The sequence below is a fragment of the Bombus bifarius genome, unplaced genomic scaffold, assembly GCF_011952205.1.
Source record: "Bombus bifarius isolate JDL3187 unplaced genomic scaffold, Bbif_JDL3187 scf7180000008022, whole genome shotgun sequence".
NCBI classification, from domain to species: domain Eukaryota; kingdom Metazoa; phylum Arthropoda; class Insecta; order Hymenoptera; family Apidae; genus Bombus; species Bombus bifarius.
Window position 1 is genome coordinate 491,084 of NW_022884395.1, and position 15,017 is coordinate 506,100.

The 15,017-nt window shown below is 38.2% G+C and overlaps 1 protein-coding gene across 2 annotated transcripts in view; it reads right to left on the minus strand.

Annotated features, from left to right (window-relative positions):
• LOC117207111 (fasciclin-2) overlaps window positions 1-14,761 on the minus strand; it is a 171,465-nt gene extending 156,704 nt beyond the window's left edge. For both annotated transcript variants that reach the window (XM_033446999.1, XM_033446998.1), the window contains exon 1: window positions 14,427-14,761. In XM_033446999.1, the coding sequence (XP_033302890.1) occupies window positions 14,427-14,490 (64 nt within the window). In that variant the 5' untranslated portion in view covers window positions 14,491-14,761. The remainder of the gene's footprint in view (window positions 1-14,426) is intronic.
• Window positions 14,762-15,017: the final 256 nt, after the last annotated feature.

Consider the following 15,017-nt stretch of genomic DNA (forward strand, 5'->3'; position numbering starts at 1 on the left):
ATTACATCCGGCGAATTGTTTTAAGTATGGTTAACAAAGCTCGAGAGATTATAACGAAATCAAAGCAGATTCAATTCCTTCTTCAAAAATAACGGCGAATGTCTGGCGTTTGCGGAACCCTTTCCAATTTAAAGGATTACGACTCCGCAGATTAGCGTTCCTATTAATGCTACAGTCTTCGAAATCGATTCCTACATTTTACCAGCGTTACGGTTAGCTTCATCACAATAGGATTACACTGGGAACTCCGTTTATCCACGCTCCATTTATTCGAAAGAATCTTCACGCAGCGGTTGATTGCAACTAACAAACGTCAGTTGTCCAAACTATTGTCAAACGATGTTCCAATTACACTGGGAACGTTAATCACTACGGTGAACGAACGTTAATTTTCCTACGATCCACTTGAGAGTACCTATAATTGCAACGTTCTGACAATAGATAAATTAACTTTCAGAGAATTAGAATAACAATTAGTCTTGTCCTATCATAGAAAAGGGTTAAATTCATTTGTATTAATTTGCTGATATTTAATTTTACCTGTTAGACATTTGATTTAATGAATTTCATCCTAAATACAATTATGTTATAAACTATTTGATTTAAATGTAAATTTAATGAATATTCTGCAAACAAACTATCCTAAACTTTTTCAAATTTTCTAGTAGCTTAAAACAGTAAAAGAATTTCATTTGGATATAAATACACTATTCTGTCTACAAAGTATTAAAAGGTACCTATATGTTCTGTGGACTATTATGACAGAGACCAAAATTTACGCAATGTTCAAATCAAGAAAAGACACGTATTTCCAACAAATTCAAGTAAGAAATGAACTCTTCTATGCAATATAAAAAACGTGTCATTGTATGTTTTTTTTCTGATCTATACTGTAAAGTGTCATTTTTAACTATCTCTATATTATTTCAAGTATACAGATCGCTGATAAAACAAACAAATTTACGTTCGAGGGCCGCATTAAACGTATTCACGAGAACAATATAAATCACCAAGGACAGAAAAGAGAAGTCTACAATTTGGTTTCGCGCGCAACAAGGAGGGTGCAATAACGTCCGGACGAAACTATAAAGAATTTTATATTTCCGACTTTTGACTGCATTAGAGGAACAGCCCGTGACGTGAATAGAATTTTCCATAGGCCCTGAATACATTTCAAAGCCAGGGAAGGAAAGCCCTTTCTGCTCCATTTCGCCAAATAAATCTTGCCCTGACGTTGAAACGACCTAAACTCGTTCGCTTCTACACGTTCATGTACGAACAATATAAACCACCGAAACAAAAATGAAACGAAAGGTGAGGTTTCTTCTCGATCGAACCTAATATCCTTCCAAACTAATCAATATCATTCAGCGATGAAGTTGCGGCAAATATTGCAAATACAGTATTCGGTGCAACACTAGAACGATGAACGATTAGAATATAAAATTTATATTCAGGAAATCAAAACGAGAAATATATGAAAAATGCATAGGTAATGCATAGAAAAATCTTATATTTATATACCTTAAAAGAAATTAAACAGAGAATCCTAAATCACTAATTCTACGCAAACTGCCCCAAAATACACAATAGTAACGTACAAAATTTCTATGAAAAATTATTTAATTATAAAATCTTAGAATTATAAAATTCTGATGCTTCCAATATGAAAATTATCATCTTTCTTTTTCCAATGTATTTCTTGTTAGAATATACCTCGAACTTCATGATTAGATTCAAACTACAGTGTATTTCTCCCCGTACAGTATAACTTCACCCCGCCACGACGCCGCAACCCTAACAGGAGAGACACGTCAGAGTGAGCGTCGTTTCGACGACGTTGACTCGACCACCATGTGACGTGGAAACGTTTCGTGCAGCGGTAAATCCCGATTTCCGTAAGATAACTGTGTGCACAACGGGCACGACTTCCAGGTCGAGCATCGCGCTCCTGCTATCTACACACGAAAGCGCCGCGGAAATATTCGAGGGGAAGTGCCAGGGGATAATTTATCGTCGTCGTAATTTCACCGACGACCAAAAGACGGAGGAGGTTGGTTCCTGGTTCTACGCAAGTTAGAAGACACGCGGCGGTAGTTAGGCAACTTGTTCCCTGTTACTGGAATAGCCTGAGACACCCGGTATACAAGGACGATCCTGGTGGACGCGACCATCGTGAAGGAAAAGGCCCACAGTGGTCGTTGAAAAGCCGAACAAGGTTCCCTCGAAACTCTCTTTGTCCGTACAGGTGCACGCGGCAGGTTACTGGCAGAAACCCAAAACAGGTTTTCACAAAACCCGCGGCTGATCTCCTTTCCTTTTTATCTATCCCCTATCTTTTTTCTCTTTCTTTTTTTGCTCCAAAGAGAGCAAGAGACACGATTCTCTGCTTCCTCTTTCACGTTGCTATTCTTCTTTCACTCTGCCGGAATTTTTCTGCTTCATTTGTGTATGTTTGTGTGTGTGTATGCGTCATCCAGCAGCGGGTCGCACCAGTCACGTCACTTTGACGAGCATTCAAATTAAGCGGCCCTGAATCTCATGCACGCGGTCTCCCGCACGATTAAGGGGATAATTAATTTTACATTCGTTGCGCGGACCCTGGGACGTCTCGCGGCCTGGGGTGGAGGATCTACATTGTGAATCGTGAATTCGAATTTCGACCAACCCATGTTTGACGAGGTTTGTGGCCTATCGTCACAGAGAAGAAGTTTGTGGACGAAATTTTTTAGTTAACTGTGGTTCGTGGATTGTTTTAAAAGTACTACACAAAGCTACATAATTGTTATTGTTTCCAGAAATTATATTATTACGAAGTGCTCACTATCAGTCAAGTATCACTGGTAGTTTTGGCATTTTAGTAGCTCATTTTATTTCAACTGGTATTTGGTAGAAATGTTGTACAAGCTGTTTAACGACCATTTTAATAGACGTTGCCAAAATTGTAACACACTCATATTCGCAACTGTCGTTGTAAAAAGAAATTTGGGTTTTGTCTAAAAAAATTGAAGATTTCTTAATTTAGAAATTAATAGGTACAAATGATAAGATATCCGTCTGAACCAATTAAAAATATCAAATTAAGGTTCCCATATCACCTTTGTATTAATAACTTAGATTAAATTTGTGATGAAAAATTGATGAAATGATTTGAAAGATTCGTTAACAAAGATAAACATACAAATTCTTAAAATTCTTCAGATATTTATTATCTATAATTTTTGCGAATATCCAACTTTTAATTTATCATGGTACGATTGGATAATTATTGCGCAAATACAAGTTTGAAGACTCTTTCGCACGATGTTGCACAGGCCGCATCGATCTGAAGCGCAGATTAGCTACCGTGTAATTTGACGATACTTTACCAGATATAAAATCGCGGTGACAATAATGTTTATCTCGATCTGCAAGCATAAACTTGATCGTATCAAGAACTTCTTACTCGTCCAATAAAACCAGTGTAACTCCTATTATTAATTCAATAACTATCTGATTTTCATCTTTGCTATTCAAATGAAGAGAAGAATTTAATTCAAATTTATTATTCCATTTAATTAACTGCATTATTATTATACACGCGAGTACTATTATTTATTAATATTTCGATATTCTTCCAATTTAAATGAGTCTCAACAGAAAGAAAAGAGCATCGAATGAAGAGTTCGAAAGTAAGACACTCGAGCAACGTCATCCTCTCAATTCGAGTCAATCAACCCACCCAGACGACTTAATTTTCTAAGAAAATATTCACGAGAGATTTCTCCCATCGTTCGTTGGTCGAGATGTTCATCGAACTTAATGGCAACTATCCTCGATCTCTTACGGAAGTACGAGAAACGAGAGGTCCGCAACCGGCATCGGAATTGCTTCAGAAAAATGTAATATCGTTCCTCTGCGACTTCTACGGGCAGAAAGAGGTTCAACGAACCCCGGAAGCGTGCGTTTCGAACAAACGCTGCAGAAGGATGAGAAGAAGAAGGAGGTGGAGGAACGACGCGAGGAGACGTCATCTGGTCGGAATATTTTAATTAAAGCCTATTTCTACGATAACGATTTTTCCTCGTGGAAGCGTCCATCGTGTTCGTCCAAGACGTCGAGACATCTCTTTTTGCGAGAGGAAAAAAAAATATAAAGAAATGAGGCGGAGCGTAGCAACGCTTTGGAGCGTCTCGTGGACTGTAATTTGTCCGCTTGAAGAACGCGCGATCGTAAAACGAGATACGTAACTGGCGATTTGAAAAGTTTCCTTAAGATTGTATGATGTAATAGTAATAGACAGGATTTATAGGATCCTATTGGTCGTCAGAACTGTCGTTTCATTATTTTGTTTCATTTTAAACGATCTTAGATTTATCATAGATGGTTGAGATCTTCTAGACAGATATTATAGCACCGAATAGTACTACTTCACATTCACTGGTCATTGTTTCATCGGATTACCATCTATTTCGTTCAACGACTACTTCTTCTTGTTACATGTCGCAATATTTTATAGCGCGTAGCAAATTTGATCATATCGATTCTATGAAAAGAAACATTGAAATATTTTGAATATTTTATGAGAAACATACGCAGCACTCAAATATTAATTTAAATAGCACAACGATCAACGGGAAGACCTAAACTTTTGCTGTATCTTCCTTCTAATAAATATTATTTAAATATTAGGAAAACTATATCCAAACCATGCAACCTTAAACTAACTTTCATATATTTCTAAACAACCTACGTCAGAAACCCTGAGAATAGTTTCAGCAAATTAAAATAGTGTCAAATTTCCAAATCCTGATCAACATTCGCTTCATAATTCCAAGAACCAACCATATGAATCATCTTCGGAAGGAGACAAGGCAGCACTATGTAGTATTCTTCCTTGCCAGATAGATCGGGAAGCACGTGATTAAATAACACAGCTGTTATTTTAGTAAAGTAACTCGGTCGGTGGAGCCCTTGCACGTCGAAGCGTGGGTGGGCGTCGACTTAATTCACGTGAAGTATTTAGCTAGTTAATCCTACGACCGGCCTAGTGACGTCATCGAATCCTTTATTTCGTTGAAAAAGCCCGACCCAACCGGATTGTGTGTGTGTATAGCTGGAATACAAAACCTATGCAACCGATTCCACGAGGATGCAACGTTATACGACTTTCCATTCATTCTTGCTCACACGGACACGCGTACAAGATTCAAGCGTGTGATATACTTTCGCTTCGTACGCCCTTCGTTGAACAAATGCCTCGAATCTCTCGAGGCGCATTTAAGCTTTCGTTTGGAAACTTAATAGTTTCGAAACACGAGAGAGGGAGAGAGTCAAATGGAGACGCGTGCTAACGCACAAAGACGTCGTCGAGTTCGTTTGACGACCTGTTATTCGCTGACAATGATGCAACATTCACGTTGTAGACAAGAGCTGTCGTCTCTAAAAGACGTTCCAGTGTTCTTGGGACGTACCGGATAGTCGGAGTATGATAATGAAGTAGCGTCAGATTTGGAACGATGTAGAGCGAAGATAGAGTTAACAAGATTTTTGACATGAAAATAAGGAATTTGCGATGTGATAAGGAAGCTGCTTCGAATTTTAGGAAATTTAATTAAGCGTTAGGCAGCACATTTTGGTAGAAATATGTTAGAAAAATACAGAGCAAGTGTGTAAAGAGGTTGGCAATTTGAGAGATTTGAGATTTCGCATAATGGTATAATAAAACTGAAAATCTGAAAATTGTAGAATTATAGTTGATAAGAGGATTGTTTGGAATATTGGCAAATTTAATCATGAGAAATTAAATTGAATTAAAATGTCTAAATATAAGCAATTAAATCTTCGAACAAAGTAAAAAGCATGTGAAAGATAAAATAGATAAAATTCGAATAAGCTGCATTAAATTTTCGCACACGAAATATCAAAAAATCAATAAAGGAAACAAAGAGAAACAGTTATTTACCAACGATGTATACACATAAATTCGTATCAGTCAAAACTGTTCGCTAATAGCGAGCAGATAGTCGCAATGGAGTATTTTGTACGATTCGCGCAAACGGCGAGCGACGTTTCACGTAAAAATAACAAATTCACACACCGACTGTTACTCGCGCGCCAGAATACCATTCGATATCTCGTACCATTAATAACAATATGCAACACGAACAACATTCGCAGTGAACGAGTTAACGTGCACATAAAATATCTGTTACCTCCTCGCTTTGCAGCTCGCAGAGTTGAATGATCCTAGCATGTAATTTCATGCGTTGGTGTCATCGAAATTTCATAGTTTCTTCGTTGGAAAAGATTCCAAAGCAAAGATTGCGCGATGATACGAGAGGAATCAAACAACGTGCGTTGAAAGATTCAACGTAAGAAACTGACAAGGAAAAAGAACGCGTCTCGCGAGATAAACTCCTACGAACGTGGGACTAAAGCAATCCCTACACGATGAGATTTTACCTGAAGACGTATCTCATGTGAGACGAATTAGCTGTCATGGATACCCACTCACGATACATTATAATAGTAGATTAAAGAGGTTCATTTGAAATATGTTTTATACATTTACTACAATTTGTAAGTGTTCAAATACTTATGACATATATGTAAAAAAACATATGTATCCATATATAAAAAATTATATATATATAAAAAATGCGCATATAACAGTAGCTACATAGTATGTCGAAGAGGAAGAAGTACTATACGAAAGAAAGAAACTATTGTATCACAAGATTGATTAGAGGGATACCAATATTGCGGGTTCTATATGTATCTGTACATTTTGAGTGTTGTCTTGAATATTATTGTCCATAACCATGATAGTCGTGTCTCGTTATAGCACTAATGGAATTGTAAAGTCTTTTGTATAATCCACATAATATATATTCATCAAAATTTTGATTATTAATTTTATACTTCAAATATTTTTGTGTTATAAACGTTGATGTTGAAACAACATCTTGTTGTCGAGCTTCAAAGTTGCTGACTGCGAGTAAGATTATGATACCAACGGTTTCACACGAGATTTTGTCTAGAAGTAAATCTCATCTCTTCGTGTAGGATTTGCTTAATAGAAGGCCATTCGTCGACAGGAACACGCTCGTAATTTTAACTCGCGCCTCGATCGCTGATTAAGAATTATCTCGTCGCGATGCACACTTGCCATTCCTCTCTTTTTCGTGATAAGATAGCCGTGTACATGCGCGGAGAGTTTTAACAGCGTAATCGATCATTCGTTGTCCGCGAGAACAACAACAGCAGGTGAAAATTATTTCTATTCGACGATTTCGAACGAACACTATAGCACTGTCTCTTTCCACTTCGAACTGTTTTCTCTGTTTCTCTGCATTTGTTCGACGTTTCGACCGCTTGATTAATGTTTGGTACGCGCAAATTGAACATTCCTCGACGCTCCCCCTCGAGCGAAATATGGATTATGGATATCAGAAATCGCAATTAAAAACGTGTCCCTGTCAATTGACCGACTCGTTAAGTGATCCACGCGCAATGACACGGAAATTATCGTTCGTCTATTTTATTCGAAGGAAATTCGCGAGGATTTTTTCTAGTCTATTTCTTTTCTTTGTTCTCTGTGTCGTGACATTGGACTAATTTAAGTAAATGGTGTTATTACCCGTTTGTATTAATGAAGATTGAATTTAAAATGGAGGAGATGAAGACACGTAATTCGTTTCTTAACTCTCAATATTATTGGGTTACAAATGATCAGCAATAGATTGGATCAAGCTGCTTAATTATGGACTATGAAAATTGAAATTACATCTTTGAAATTCTTTTCTTCCGAATTTCTATTTTTATCAAGTTTCAAGAAAGTTTCGAATATTTGACTTAACGAAGGCTTAAATACATGATGTCACGCAATCATTGATAGACATATCGGAATTTTGAGAAATTTCTGAAAGTCTAGAATAACAGGAATAATTAGACTTGGATACGAACGATCTTTTATTTTATCTTTTATTTTACGTGTTATTTTAAATCTGATACAAAATATTATGACTACCTTATTTATGACACATGACAGTGACATGATTATGATGACAGTGGTCTCAAATCTAAAATATTATATTCAAATTATCGTTTCTTATTTTTTTATAGATACTTCAAATATTTAGATATACCACAAACCTTAAGACAATTTGCTGTTTGAGTATTTTCAAGTAAATAGTTTCTCAGTACACACGTAACGCTTCTACAACCTCGCTTCTACCATCACGTAAAACATCTAAGCTGAAGCTTCGCTATCTCATTAAGCGTTATGCTACACAACACTAAGAACCATAATCAGTATCCCATTCGAAGTAACTTTTCGTTTGAAACTGCGCAGGAAGACAAAAAAGAAGCAGAACAACACAACGCATTCCATTTATCGTTCAATTTCAAATGAGTACGAAAATTTTGAAACGTAGTGCAGATAGGGTATTTTTTAAAACACAGAATTCAGTACAAAAACATAGATAGCCATCTAGGTCAGCATAGCTCGTAAATTATTGGAAATGCAACGAAAATACAAAGAACCTGCAGACACTGCTGACCGAACAACATGCACAGTTTTCCAATATTTTAGAACATTGTTGTCTAGTAGCGGCATTGCTACAAAGAGATATCGTGTTATACATTTTTAATAAAGTTTTCATTTTTAATTAAAAAAGAGATTTTTATATGCACTTCAAACATGCAAGATAAAATACCCCCAGTGTAATACTCGTTACGATATTTATCGAGTAAATTAAATGTCTATTTAAATTCTTTTTTTTTACTTGTATTTGCACAAATATGAAATTTTGCATAAATTTATTCGGAACGAAGATTTCACGTAATTGCTCTAACAAACGAAGCCGATGTTACAGTTCTTTCCAATCTTTACTTCTTACATTTTACTAAATATTCGAATAAATAATCCCATATTTTACAAACTCGCATAGAACTGTACAAGATAAGCTGATTCGTAACAATAATTTCTTTCTCATTGTTTATGGACGAAGAATTTACGCAATAGCTTAATATGTTATGTCGATCGATTTTCCTCTCAAAATATCATTCATAGACATTAGAAGTACATGCGTAACATATACTAGGGGTTCCTCTAAATTCCAGTGAAATTCCAGCGTTGTTCGAGACGATGAAACCAGAGGCAAACGATCCTTCCTATCCCGCCAACTGAGTCTCCCTCTCTCAATTTCCCGGTTATTTCACCAGAGAGCGTTGTTGAAACGAGCCACGCGAGTGCTTTATGTTTGTTTTTCATTTCCTGCCGAAAAATCGCTAATTATCAGCCACGTAAACGGAAAGCGAGCAGACCGGAGCAGCATTTTTCTCCCCGTTTATTTCACAATCGCTAGAACACCCTTAACGTTCACAGCCTCTGTCTTTCTTGCGGAAAACTATTTTTTTTTACGACGTCCAGCATATTAGTCTTAAAAAAAAGTAGAAAAAGAAGGAAGAAAGAAGAAAGAGAACCACCAAGACTCATTAAGTGGTGCTACTGTAGGTTCCTCGGTTTCCTCGGAATATTTTATAGCGGACACGCTATATAACAACCATAATCAACGGTTACTCTCGCGAGTAAACTCTAAATTCTCCTCTTCCCTACCACATTCTCTAATTGTTCCAGCTTTATTGCACTTAGTCAATTTTTTTCGTGTTTCCGCTAGCAAATTCGACGAAAATTTTTAGAGCAGACTTCAAGTTTCAGTATGTCTGCGTCTCGATTCTGTCCTTTGTATTAAACGTCTCTGGTTCTCCTATCTGACTTAAAATTGTGAAATTTGTCTGGAAATTGTACAAGAGAAGTGTACAATTTAGAATCTCTAACTTGCCGATTCACCAATACTTTTAGTCGATAAAGTGTGAGAAGAAAATTTTTAGATCATCGTCGAAAGAAGATCCAGGAAAGCAGTGTACGAAGAACATAGACATTTTCTATGATTTCATGATTTTTAAGACACTCGCAGTTGTGTGTAATAAATGTAATGAATACTTTGCTAAAATTCTGCAAAAATTTTCTGAAAAGATTTTGCAACTATTCAGAAGTACCGAGCAAGTTCTTATTCTTTCGTTCTTCTAGAAAAAAAATGTCCAAGACTATTTTTATTGTATGCCATTCGAATGATCTTTGTTCGTTTTCGTACATCAATTCTGCGCATCTTGACGTTTTCAGACGTTCGAAGGTGGTTTAGAATGAACAGGTTTACAATTTTTCGATAGAATTCGAGTGGTCTACAAGGTTTAACGGTTGCATCGCTTATATTTATGCGGCTGGATAATGGCGAGTCAGCGGGAGAAAGGAACTTTAATGGCCCCGGAATCCATGGTCCACGGCAATGGGTCACCGCGTAACAATGCGACGTGAAAAAGCAGAGGAAAAAAAAAGAAGGATCGATGACCGGAGCATGTTGCTTGTTCTCGTGCAATGTGTGACGAACTTTGAGAGAAAAAGAGACATACGCTGGGATGCTATCCGTGCACGCGAGAGGCCGATGTGGCATCGCATACAATGCTGAAACGAGAAAAGGTCAGCCACGGGCCCGTTTATCTTCCAGCTATCTAACGTTTTTCTCTGCGTCTCGATTGCTTCGCGCATCCTTCCTTTTTCCTTTCTCTACCAACTCTTAAGATAATCGCGAAGAATCTCGCGGAGAAGCACGCGATATACAGCTGTAGACGGTTAAGTGTGTACGAATGTTTGATTGCCTGTTCAAAGGATCGTTCTAAATACAAGATTGCAATAAATTTTGATCTTTTTGCATTCAGGACGTAAAGTATAGCGTGGAGTAATTATAAAATAAATCGGAAATGTAGCAAGCCATATGAAAAAGATCTTATTATGTTTTGGATTTATTCTCACCCGTAGCATAAATTTCTGTCAATTATTGGCTTCTGGAAAAATTCCTTCAAATTAGATGTCGCCCTTGACAAATCTCAAAAGCAAAGAATCAAATGATAGATTGTTATCGCCATTTTCAACTTATTTTTAGATAAAGAATGACATCCTTGCCCATTGTACCGCAATTTCAGAAACACCCAGTACACGTGCGTATGCTATTCCTCTCTCTATTCACGTTCGGACGCGTAGCATTGTCGTTGCGACACTTTCTCCGTGGAACCGATCCTCTTTGTGCCCTACCACGGACACTCAAAAGAATGCAGATGCGTATTCCTGCAGCGTAAGTCATAGCCGGTCTCGAACAATGACAAATAAATTTCAGAGGAAACAACTCGCTGGCTAACGCCTTTCTTGGAACCTAAGTATAAGACGCACAGAACCACATACAACAGCCTGTTCCCGTGCTTCTATAACCGTGTTGCTCCTAACCGCTTCGAAAGTGAAACGGTCTACCGAAACGGTACCGTTCTACTGTCTCTGTTTCGCTTGTAGCAGGCGATGGCCATTTATAAATTACAACCGGTGCGCGAGCTGAGGCACGCTTGTAGAAGCGAAGGGACAACGGGACAAAAAGAGGAGGAGGGAAAAAAACAACGCGATTCCGAGGCGACTCGACGAAACCGGACTGTGGCGACGCGAGACCTCTCCGATAGACGAAGACGAAGAAAACGCCAAGAGACGAAGGTATATACGAGTATCTGTTTATAAGTAGTCCGGATAATTTGGCGGATTCGTAACAATTTTTACTAGAATGATGCTGTAACTTATATGAATATATAATGTTTGCAAGTAATCTGGATTTCCTATAGTAAAAATATTCGTGGAAATTATACCAAATGATGAATTTTATCAAGCAGTTTTTGGAAAATTTTAGCAAGAAGCAATGTCGAAATGATGAATTTTACCAAATATTAGGAAACTATGAAATACTACGTACACGTGGCCGTTAATTCTAAAAATTCATCGCTTCAATTCATTTGTCATTGTTGTAATATTTCTAATATCACTGAAACTTATCGCGAAATATTGAGAAATATAGAATATGTGGAGAAAACGGAACGAATATGTGTTATAACCTAATAATATCTTGTTATAAACAGAACTATATGCTCTATTCAAAAAAATAAGGCTCAACCTATATTTTGTCAAACTTAACTATGTCATACTTCGTTACTATATTTCATTACCATATTCCTTATAAACATTGATATATATTCTGGAGGAGCAGCAGATATTTTAAATGATCGAAAACGAAAGGGAGAACGAGCCCAGAAATGGCCGCCACTACCATGGCCTTCCACACCGACGGGCAATTTGCACCAACCATTCGGACAGGTATACCATTGGAGAATTGCAGCGGCGAGGCCGTAGCTGTAATTTCACGGAAAGTGCTCGAACAACACAAAGGCGACGCAACAGAGCCTGACTTTCAGGTAACGTTTCCCTGATTCCCTTGGACGCGACCAGAGGGCCCAGACGGTCCCTTGGAGGTCAGGTTATTGTTAGCGGAAAGTCGACTCCGTGCAAGGTGCACCTTTCTTCTATACCTAAGCGGACCTACAGGTGCAAGACGATCAGTTTGCTCAGGTGTCGGCCTCTTTGCTTAGGCCCACAGTTTCACAGAGAGACGTCTCTCTTTCGTTCTTAATACTTGTACACCGCAACGTTATCGAGATTATACTTGGAGCACGAACCTGCTCTTTTATGGAGGGTCGAGAACCTCGCTAATTGGTATTTGCATTCCTACAGCGATTTGAAATTAAGCCACTGAATATATATCGGAAGGTTATGCAGAATGTGCACAGTTGCTGACAGAAGTATTAGGGTACTTGCAAAAACCTACGAATATATAAAGATGTTTTATACGAGATATTTGGAAATTTTATTAGCACTGTAATGAGACTCGATTATTATCATTGAGTTGTTAAAGTTTGAGACAAATCTGAAAATGTATATAGAAATTAGAAATGATTAGAGATGCCATGGCAGTCGTGTCTTGTAACATTCATAATTTCAAAATGTTTTATATACCATAAATACTGTACACATAAAAGTTTTATATGGGAAATATTCGATACTTTTGGAATTTTTTACTAAAGTATAATAAAATTCCTAATCTTCATTTGCAACATTTTTACAAGCAAAAAAATTAATCAGTATAATAATGCAGCATACAACCCTTCAAAGCGACATTAACAAGGGATTATATTTTAAATATAATTATATTTAAGCAGCCTTAGACAAATACTACTGTCCTCCAGAAGAAGATGTTTGCACCGTCAAACCTCTTCCTACGTTTTCATACGCCAATTCTTTATATCTCGACGATTTTAGAGCAGCAAAGAATACCCCCACTGGGTATATCGGCAATATTTGTATGCGAAAGCAGTGCTAAAAACGAAATATCTACTGCTGATGAAAGATAACTAGGAACTAGAAACATGGTCGCCAAAGAATTTCTAGAAACACAACTAGAGATATAAATAGTTCTATTGATAGAAATAGTAGATATACTTGCAAGATAATGAATCTGATTTTTCCAGCCACATTACGTTTCAATAAGTACGCGTTAAACAGTGAGTCATCTGCCGATAGATTACACGAGAGATAGTGTCTTTCAATTACGATATCATGTCTCGCATTGTGACATGTCTGCTAACATCAAGTTGATGAACTCTCTGAGTTACCCGAATGCACATCTGTGGTCACTTGCGAACATCACAGGTGCAACCGACGCGACGTTTTCGCGTTGCTCACTCATCATGCTGAACACGTAGTCGCTTCACTGGTTGAAAAAACGCGTCCACGGATAGCTTTGGCGCACGAACGACGGTTACGGTACCGCGACGCTCGAGATATTTGAATCTGAGTAAAGTTGCCGCGCTTTACCGGCAGAGATGACAAGATAAGACTACAGAATTGCAATAGACGGCTATTTGAACGAATTAGATCTCTGATGTTCAAACTCGATACGTCAAAGCTATCAAATATGTAGAATATAGATAGATTCCTTGAGTGCATACAGCATTATGATTTTTAAATGTTTCGTCAGTTTGTTCGAATTCATTATAACCTAACGAAGCACACATACTTAGATATTTACGCAGTCGAAGTATTTAACAAATTGGGATTCTGACCGATCCAACACGTCAAAGCAATCAGATATTTAGAACATAGATATAACATTGTGATTTTACGATCTTTTATTCGCCATTTCGCTAGAATCCACTATAACCTAACGGAGCACATAGGTACTTCTACAGTCGAAGAGTTTAAGTTTTTAGGTTCCCTAGGTGATTTTAATGAACTCGATCCTACCGAATTCCAACGTTCAGTATCGCTTGGTATATTTCGGCCGGAATTCCACGGCACTGCGCGTTGGTTAACCACCTGCTGAGCGATCGCGTGCCAGTCCGGAATACCGCGGTGACTTTGGTCGCTGTAGCGAAAGCGCAAAAACTTCGTGGGAACGTGCACGTGTCCGGTGGCTGCAGCTCGCCTTTCGATATTATTATTATTTTGAAACACTCACCTATAAGCGGTAACAACGCGAAGACAACAACAGCAACAGCCCGATGATGCTCGTGGGCTGCCATCGTGACAAACAGGGATTCCTCTTCTTGCACTAAACGCCGAAGTTCTTTCGATAAACGTTCCTCTTTCTTCCTCACAAAATCTTTCGTATTAATCTCGTCACTGACACTCGAACACTCGGTTATCCGCGGTATTGCTCGACTTAGATGAATGACGTACCGATATCGAGGATCAAAACGATACAAGACATCGGGTCTATTACCATTAAACGACTGTTCCCGCACGTCGTATCGTCACGCTAGCCGATTTCGGACTGTGGCGGGGAGCAGCTCGTACGCGTTCGGCTCGGCCTTCGGCAGAGTTCGGTTGCGTTCGGTTGCCACCGGTGCGCTACTCGGCACGCAGGTACCAACGGCAAGCAGCGAGTGGGAAAGCCACGATCTCGCGGTTCTCCGCGAGATCAACCGATTCTTCCTCTCTCGGACGTTTCTTTCTTTTTTCTCTGTCGTTCTTTTGCCTTTCTTTTACGCGCATCCTTGCATTTTTATACGCCTCTACAAGAATGCCACGTCCTTGCGCATAATTCTTC